The following is a 9545-nucleotide window of genomic DNA, read 5'->3' as shown; positions in this document are numbered from 1 at the left end:
GACACGCACAGCCATGGCCAGAGACGATCCGCCCCCCTGCCCCTCAGAGGGGACAGGTCGGCAGCCTGAGCGGCCACCCCTCCCAGCACGGGACTGCCCTGCTGGGGGCAGCAGCAGAATGACAGGAGCCAGGCTCCCCACGAGCTGGAGGCATGCGGGAGCTGGCACATCAGTCACAGAGAAGAGCAGGTCCAGGCTGGAAAAGCTCTCACAAGTCTAACCACCATCTCCGGTCTATCCAGGAAGGCGGGCGGCTTCGGAAGGGGGCAAGCAGAGCAGTGGAGGGCAGCCAAGCCGGCCCAGCCCCCCGGCCTCTCCCCTCCCTCCCGCCCACACCTGGCGACAGCTGCAGCACGTGCAGCGGCCCAAGCAGCCCAGCAGTCTGGCCGGGCTTTTGACCTCCACTGTTGATTGCCACCCAGGGCACACGAGCATCTTCAGTTCCCGAGGAATGTAAAGCAGCCACGAGAAGTCAGGACCGAGTTGCCAGTTCAAAATAAACACAGGGCTCCCTACATAAGGCCCAGACAGCCCCCGGGCACCGCCTCCACCAGGAACCCCAGGTAGGCTCTCTCTCTCTCTCTCTACTCTCTGGATGTGGCTTTGTGGGTTTAACTTTGACTGCTGGCCATTCACAGGCCCATCTGAACAAAGGGGTGGGGGGGACTGCACAACATGGGGCAGCCCGGCTGCTCAGAGACAGCTGGAGCACCCCCCAAATCCCCATATATCCTGGGGACCCTGCTGGTTCAGCTTCAAGATCTTTCATGAAGAAACCTGGCACAAGCCCCTAGGGGCCCAGGACAAATATGGGGGGGGGGGGTCCCACTGCCACACAGCCTAGGAATAGGATTCGCTACCTGGGGGAGGTAAGCAGGGGGAGCCCCTCTAGCAGGGGTGGGAAGAGCTTCTACTCAGCAGTGACATCCCAGGTCCAAGTCCCCTCACCCTGTCTGCTGGGCGAGGTCCAGGGCACAGGGAGAGACAGGAAGGCACAATGCCTGGAGACCCTCTCTCCTCCAGGCCCATCGGACACCATGCCCTCCCCGGGGACCCTGTGCAGCCTGCTGCTCTTCACTGTGCTCTGGATGGACTTGGCCATGGCGGGGTCCAGCTTCCTGAGCCCCGAACACCAGAAAGCCCAGGTAAAACGTCTCCGCACAAAGCCCCCCATTCAGGCTGGGGTATCTCGTTCCCACCTTGCCATGTAGCAGCCACAGCTGTGTGACCTGGGCAGTGGCTCAAACTCTCTGGGCTTCAGCTTTCTCCGAGAGCGCACAGGACAACTCTGGGTCTGACCAGGGCTTCACACCTCGCTCTGCTTCTGCAAGTGTAAGGGGGCTTAGGGACCTGAGAGAATACCTCTTTCTAGCAGAGAAAGGAGTCCAAGAAGCCACCAGCCAAGCTGCAGCCCCGAGCTCTCGAAGGTTCACTCCGCCCAGAAGACACAGCTCAAGTGGAAGGGGCAGAGGATGAGCTGGAGATCCAGGTTGGTTCCACGGCAGTTCTATGCTTTTGTGGCGGGGCGGGGGGCGCAGGCTAGGAACAGGGACCCACTTACCGACTACTTAAGAAATGTAAAATAGTATGAAAAGAGTTGACTCCAAACTGGGCTCTACCAGGTCTTCATCCATCAAGAGGCAAATGTCTAAGCGAAGTAACTTTGCTACAACAGAATGGGACAGGACCAGGAGCCAAGGAGAAAGAGGGGTGCTAGCCGACACCAGCTGATTTCAAAAGAGAGTCAGCAAACATGGTGCCAAGAGACAGACAGCCGAGGAATAATCAGCTGGTCACAGGCTGAGGATGTTTCCCCACAGAAAATGGTCTGGTTGACCCAGGGGCATCTCCGACCTCACCCGGGGCAGGAGTGTACCTGGACGGCACCCTGTCAGGCCAGACAGTGGTAGCCCGGCAGCCACTCACCATCCCCATCTGCAGACAAAGACAGGATCAACCGGGCTTGTGTGGGCTCCTACAAACCTTGCACGGGGCAAGGAGAATGTCTGGGAATAAAGGGGGAGATGAGGACAGAGCGGGGGTGAAGGGACTTCCTGGAAGGCGGGCTGTGGTTCAGGGAATGGCTCTGACGACAGACGTCTCCATGCGGTGACACCAGAATTCCCCCAGGGGAGTACTGACTAACGGTGATCGCTGTATTGCTTGTGCCCTGGGCCGAGACTGCACTTACACACTGTCTCACCCTTATCGTACACCATTTAGTCTCTAGAACAAGCTGTGCAGTAAGTAGGTCTGACATTTTATAGATGAGGAACAGACGTTCAGACAGATGAACTCACGTGCCTGAGGTGCCACAGTGTGTGGCAGGGGTGGGGCCCGAGGTCAGGGCTGACTCCAGCTCCCGAGCCCCACCTTCCCCTCACTGGCCTCACTGGCCTGCACCAAGAGCACCCCCACTTGTCTCTTCTGGCCTGAGAAGCTGAAGTGCATCCTGCCTTGGCCTCGCTCCCTACCCACCAGCCTCTCCTATCAACCCACACTCTCTCTGACGCTCACCAGAACCTAGGGGTGTCCTTGGATGCATCCCCCACCATATGTGAGATCCCCGGCCCACCACATTCCCATTCGATACCTGCAAATCCTCAAACTAAAACCAGGGAATTGCCTGGTGAGCTCCAGCCCCAGCCGGCCGGCACTCACCCCAGCCGGGATAGCTCTCAGTCTGCCCAGACAGGGAAGGGGTTTCGGGAGCTTGCTGACTCAAGGCGGGGCTGGGACAACCAGAAGTTTCCAGTTCCCAGGAAGGTCGGCCTCGGAGGACACGGCCCGCACCACCTCCACTAGAACCCGAAGCCTGAGCTGTCTGGGAGCCACGGGGGCTGCCAGAGGCAGGAAGGCCCACCCCCCTGGCTGCAGGGCTCTGGACACACTGCCTAAGCTCCTCCGGCACTGGGGTTCCACCTCTCCCCCCTTGGGCCCTCCACCTTCCCCCAGACGTGGTCCTCCTGAAATCGACTTCCAGAGCTGGAAGACTTCTGAGACCAAGTCCTATCCCTTCCCCCCCGGCCCCATCCCCGACTGAACGGATGAGGCACTGGGGCCAAACGGGCCTTTTCAAGTCCCCAGAAGCAAACCTCTGCCCCAGGAGTTGCCAGGCTGCCTGTCCCCTGCCCCTGCCGCTCAGTTCCAGGGTGCTGGAGCAGCCAGCAGGACCCCAGATTGGGGCTCACGTGGTTCCCGATAAGTCTATGCAGGCCAGCCCCAGGTGAGAAAAAGGAGCCCTTGCTCCTTGGAAGGGAACCAAAGGGCCGGAGTTCCCTCAAAACCCAGCCAGGTCATTCCCCACTCCCTCCACCTTCCCCATGGAGACCAGGAAGAAGGTAAATGAAAGGGAACAAGGAGCTATTTGTTCTCTCCATAACCTCTCGGAGCACATTTGCTCACGTGTGAAATGGGAACGATAGTGGTACCGGCCGGGCTGAGGGGCCTGGGGGACTGTCCCCAGCATGGAGGCAAGGCCTCGGCCAGGCCTAGCGGATGGAGGGGCCCAAGACCAGAAGAGGTTCCCAGGCGGGCAGATGGAAGTCCTGCAGTCTAGTCCCTGGCCGCCAACCCCCTGCAGCCTTGGGCAAGTCCTCAACCTCTCCAGGCTTCCTGCCGGGAGGGCAGAGGGGGCAGAAGGACCAATGACTGAAGGCCCCCTCCCAGCACCAAGATTCCTTCAGTGACTCATTCAGACATCGCAAGACCAGCATGCAGGTACCAGGTACCGAGGCAGCTACTGGAAGAACAGAGGGAAAGATACCGTCTGCCCTCCAGGGGTGAAAACCATGATGTGGCTGCAAAGAGAGCTCTTTCCCATTTTCCCAAAGCTCTAAGCTTCAATAAACCATCTCCGAGAGTGCTGAGAAAGCAGGGAAAATGGGGTGCTCTCCCTGTAGGAGGGAAGAGACAGAGGCACAGAAAGAAGAAAGCACTTGGCTCAGAGCATCTTTCCAGGGAAAGGTCAGCTTCTTATCTGACTTTCCATGGAACAAGGAAAGGCCTGTGCCCAGGACAAGAAGAACAGCTGCGAAAGGGGGTGGGGGCAGTGGAGGGGCAGAGACCACCCCCCAGGCTAGCACTATGACACTGGGGAGACCCACTGTCTCCCCCAGTGCCCTTCCTTACCGGACCCTGAAATTCTATCTTGGCGACTCTACCTTATGCCTTCCAAAATTACAAGGGGAAGTGGGAGCAACCTGGGGAGCCCCACAGCTTCTGTGAGCAACCTCACTAGAGGGAAGGAAAGAGTGCAAGCTAAGTCTCCTCAAGATGGCAGGGGCAGGAAGAACAGGCCTAAGAAGGCAGAGTAAGCTGGCTGAGCTGTCCCGCGAGGGTGCCTGCTGAGCCCCAGGCCCTGCGCCCTCCCGGCCCCGTGCTGAAACCCTGAGAGCCCAGGGCCTCCTTTGGGAGAGAGGTGTGTTTGGGAGGGTGTGACCTCTGACACCTCCTGGGTCTTCCCTGCCCCTCCTCCTAGTTCGACGTCCCCTTTGATGTCGGAATCAAGCTGTTGGGGGCTCAGTACCACCAGCACAGCCAGGCACTGGGGAAGTTTCTTCAGGACATCCTCTGGGAAGAGGCCAACGGTAAGTCCCTGCCCCAGTCAGGCCACTTCAGCTTCCCTGGAGTCCCAAATGGGAGCCCAGCCTATGGGTGAAAAAAGAGAGGTTTTCTTCCCCTACTCCTGCCTCTCAAAAAGCTTTTTTTTTTTTTTTAAGATTTTATTTATTTATTTGACAGAGAGAGACACAGTGATTGAGGGAACACAAGCAGGGGGAGTGGGAGAGGGAGAAGCAGGCTTCCCGCGGAGCAGGGAGCCTGATGTGGGGCTCGATCCCAGGACCCTGGGATCATGACCTGAGCGGAAGGCAGACGCTTAACCACCTGAGCCACCCAGGCGCCCCATCTCAAAAAGCTTCTAATTCCTTTCCCAAATGTCTGCCGGAGAGTGGGCTTGAATGGCTCGGAAGAGGTGTGAGCACAGTCTTTGTATTCCAAGAATGCTCTATGTTCCAAGAACTAGCACATTAACTACCTCTGGGGCCCCAGGGAACCCCAATTTCCTAACCATAAAATGGAGCTAATGCCCACTGTGAGATACTTTTACTGGATAACTTTACTTCACAAACAAAAGGAATTAGTGCTACCATCAGAATTAAGCAAAGGTTTCTAGGTTTTGTTGTGACTCCCTTCTTGCCGTGTAAAAAGAAACCATCCAATCTGTTCCTGGGGCAAACGCCTGCCTTTGGAAGCACACGACCACCTACAAAGCACTTCCCTAACCAACATGGCCCCACCCTGCATCCCCACCCACCACGTGAGGTAGGCAGAAGCAGGGCACTCAAGCAGCAGCACAGATAAGGAACCCAACACTCAGCTTTCAGGTGATGAGCCCAAGTCACACAGTGCACACTCCCAAGGCCAATACCTGACCCTCCCCCAGCATTACAACACACCACCTCCAACACCACCACTGTGGAAGGAAAGCCATCTTCCACGGCCCTGGCAGGAGGGCGGACACTGAATTTTGATTTGATCTCTTGCTTTTCAGAGGCCCTGGCAGACGAGTGATCATCCACAAGACTGGCCCGCCTGTGGTCCTCCCAAGCTTAGAAGCACTCACCCACTTTTACACTGTTTCTGCAACCCCTCCAGTTCTGAGTGGTACTAGTTTAAGAGGTGAATAAACATTCAAACTGTATGCTGAATGTTTAAAGGAGAAATTTATTTCACCAAAGATGCAAACTTCACATTACACTGAAAAAAAAAAAAAAATTTTTTTTTTTTTTTTTAACTACAGTCAATGGGAAGAGAAAAAAGAAGGATATGTAGTAAGGCAGGTATGCATGCTTAGGAAACCAAGAAAGAAAGGGAGCAGGGCATGGGAGAGGAAGAAGACAGTTCTTGTAAATATCACAGCTTCCGGAGCACAGTGAAGTTACAATGGGAGCTTAGTAACCATCAGCAAGGACTTTGGACCAACAAACTTCAGGTGACATCATCAGAGCCAACATCCACTGAACTGATACGCACGATCACAACAGGATCCTGGGAATGCCAAAGCGTGAGTCTGAAGTTATACGTAAATATACCGGCCACAGCTAGACCAGGCTGAAATAACCACTTCTCCCTCCTCCTCGTCCACTACTGAAAAGACATGGCAAAGCAGATGCCACCTCATGTGGGCAAGGCTGGGCACTGCCTTGGTGACTTATCGATACCAGGTAGGTGTCCCTAAAGACTGCCAACTCCAGCGCACAACTGAATTGAGCCTTGATCCTTACGTCCACAACTTAGTTCCATTGAAGATACCAGCCCTCCTGGGAGGAAGGTCAGTTATGAGTGATTTACACTTGAGCACAAACGTGTGAACCGGTTGCCAAGAAACTGGTGATGACAGATGATGGGTGAATCACTAAGGAGAAAAAAGAAAACATCAAAGACTAAGGAGGCTCCAAATATAAGCACTGCCACTCCAGACACGTGAATACCTATTAGAAATATATAGGCCAGTCCTCAGCAGAGTTGGGGTTACACGCACACTCTGGAAAAGGCTCTGTCAGAGGGCTATAGGAGCCATGTCTCTTCTCGAGTAAAATTCTGGTCACCTGGCACTCGAGGCACACCCCCACTGGCACTAACCACTGATCACACTTGGCAGGCACACCGACAGCCAGCCGCCAGCCACCAGCCGCCAGCCCCCAGCAAAGAGCACCATGTGGACCGTGGAACTCACCAGCATTGGAGAATCTCTTAGAGATGCAGCATCTTGGGGTGCCTGGGTGGCTGAGTCGGTTAAGAGGCCAACTCTTGGTTTCGGCTCAGGTAGTGGTGTAGGGGTGGGGAGATCGAGCCCTGTGTAGCTCCGCACTCAGCGGGGCGTCTGCTTCAGGATTCTTGCTCCACCCCTGCCCCTCCCCCCACACCCACTCTCTCGGTCTCAAATAAATGAATCTTAAAAAAAGAAAGAAAGAAAGAAATGCAGAATCTTGGGCCCCAGCCTGACCCTACTATAGCAGGATCTGCATTTTAACAAGATCCGCAGGCTAATAAATGGCTTATTTGAAGTGGCTGAGAGGCAACTGTATCCTACTCAATTCAGGCAGCACAGGGCAGAACTGGATTAGCTGCCTGGCATGGAACAGGTACCAATTCCCATAGGAAACAGAAAATTCAGACCTGGCCAGGTGACACCCTCAACAAAACTGAGAAAACATTCTCTCACTCACCTTCCCCCATTTTTCTAGCCCCAGCCTCGCTGTCAACCAGACTTCCATCCCTTGTGTCTGCCCCCCCACACGCACCTGCATCTCAGATGTCTATACACCGCCTGTATGACCACACTCGGACTTGACTCACCAAGCCCTTGCTTCTGAAAGCATCTACCTCTAAGCCTCAGCTGTAACACTGAAAGGTCTTATTAACCATTTAAAGAATGTAAGGTACTGGAGAACAGGTGAACTAAGTGGGGGAAGGGAGGGAAGAGGGAGAAAGGCAGAAGTGGAGGGAAAGGACCTTCCTCAGCCCCCAGATGGCCAGCACCCGGCACTGATGCAGAGACCAGCACGCCATCCTGGAGCTTAGCCACAGCCCAGCTCTATCGCTTGGTAGGGCTGCAACTCTGATCATCACTAACCAGGCCCACAGCCCACTTCTCAATAGCCAGAGGAGGATCCAAGGCCCACGTGTGGTCAAAGTGATTTAGGGAGCCAGCTCGAGACCCAGTGAAGTAGCAGGCACATACTGGGCTCCGGACAGGATGGGTGACAGGCCCTGAGGGGAATGCTGGTCACCTGATGCTTCCCCCAGCAAAGACAAGGACTTATTCCTCTCTCTCAAAGGACTCACCAGCATTCTCTCCGACTTGCCTGGGTCATTCCTGTAAGAAATAGATGCTGAGCACCCACTCTCACCCAGGTACTCTCACCTGGGCCAGGGAGCATGATGGGATAGAAAGCTAGGAGCTTCAGACTCAGACCCAAATGTGAATTCCCTACCAAGACACTGAACTTCTCAGGCTCCTCACACGTAAAACACCTACCTCCCTGGGTTACTGTCAAGACTGAACATGGACACCAGGCACGTAGGAGGCATTCGATTATTCTAACCACCGCGTTCCTGATGTGCACCGGACACTATTCCACAACAGACATGTAATCTGTGTAGTTTCAGGTAACTTCCACAACAAGCCCACTGAAGAGGGAGGAAAGTGAAGTTCAGAGAAATTAAGTAACTTTCCAAAGTTACACAGCAAATATGTTGCGGACTCCTATCCAGAGCTACCATACTTGGGTCTGTGCCTCTGTCACTGCTTCCCTTGCCCTACGACCCAAGGGGCTTCTTTTCTCATATTCCTTCATAATACATTGGGTCAACCTGGAGTGGGGTGACTGAGAGAAATAAAATTTAGCAAAGGAAACACTTGAAAAAATGTAGCATTTCAACCATGGTCCCATGTCAGTTTTTTGTTTGTTTTTTTAAAGTAGGTTCCTTGCCCAGCACGGAGCCCAATATGGGATTGGAACTCAACCCTGAGATCAGCACCTGAGCGGAGATCAAAAGCCAGACACTTAACCGAGCCACCCAGGCGCCCCCCCATGTCAGCTTTCTTAAACCCAGACCTCCATGCTTCATTTAATGATGCCACTAACTTAAGTTTCTCTGAAACAGGGTATATTTACCCCTGTGGGGAGTGAGATACTTGGAGAAAAAAATTCTAGTAAGAAACTTCGGTGTTCCGTAATATACCTAGTACACAGTACAGCGCGTGTATTTAACTGATTACACACTTACAGGTGTGTGCTCAGAAATTCCTGTGACAGTGTGCGACCCTAAGAATGGAGACCCACGCCAAGCTAGCTGCTTAATCTGAATACACCCCGGCCATCACTGACTAATGAGTGCTCAGTGTGACTGGGGGGCCGGCCACTCACTGATGAACACCTGCACTGTCTCTGTCGGTGGGGGGGGGCAGTCTGTTCCAGCGCCGTGTACCTCAGGGGCCCTGTGCCCTGATTTTATACAACTCAGTGACACAAACATCAAAGTGCTCACGGTAAACAGTTAGTAACCGGTCCCAAGCTTAATACAGAGAGAAAGATGGAAGCACCAGAAAAGCCGAGAGCAGCAGATTTCTAGCTACAAATGAGACCATCACCGAGCGGATGCAGTCAACTGCGTGCTCACCTGGGAAGGAATGGAAGAGACAAAGTGATGGGATTTTGCTGAAAATATACCATCAATGATGGGGTCTTGATGACATATCGACACTGGTTTCGGATTTCTTTAGCATTCTTGGAACACAGCCTTCCTTTTCCCAGGTTTACTTCCAGCTTGTGCACCAGTATTCATTAATACCTTAGCACAAAATGAGAGGACTGACCTCAAGTAGTGACCCGGGGCTTCCCCCAAGTTTGCCCAGAGGTGTCAGAGGAGCTCACGGTCCAGAGCCCCCCCTCGAAGACAAGGGATTCAGTCAATACCACCCTTGTGTGCACATTTTTCCCACCGCAGTGCAGTGGGGGGCGGGGGGAGGGAGGAAG

General features: G+C 54.2%; 1 protein-coding gene across 2 annotated transcripts; it reads left to right on the top strand.

The window, feature by feature from the left end:
- Nucleotides 1-485: 485 nt before the first annotated feature.
- On the top strand, nt 486-5707 carry GHRL (ghrelin and obestatin prepropeptide). 2 transcript variants are annotated; one of them, XM_027586120.1, is made up of 5 exons: nt 486-563; nt 1024-1145; nt 1376-1489; nt 4481-4589; nt 5555-5707. In XM_027586120.1, the coding sequence occupies exons 2-5, from the start codon at nt 1038-1040 to the stop codon at nt 5572-5574; spliced, it is 351 nt and encodes a 116-aa protein (XP_027441921.1). In that variant the 5' UTR covers nt 486-563; nt 1024-1037; the 3' UTR covers nt 5575-5707. The 2 variants fall into 2 exon arrangements, with proteins under 2 accessions (XP_027441921.1, XP_027441920.1); XM_027586119.1 differs by having other exon boundaries at nt 1373-1489.
- Nucleotides 5708-9545: the final 3838 nt, after the last annotated feature.

This window comes from Zalophus californianus, chromosome 1 (genome assembly GCF_009762305.2).
Source record: "Zalophus californianus isolate mZalCal1 chromosome 1, mZalCal1.pri.v2, whole genome shotgun sequence".
Lineage (NCBI taxonomy): Eukaryota > Metazoa > Chordata > Mammalia > Carnivora > Otariidae > Zalophus > Zalophus californianus.
Note: the sequence above shows the minus strand (reverse complement) of the source record. Positions and strands in the feature narration are given on the sequence as shown.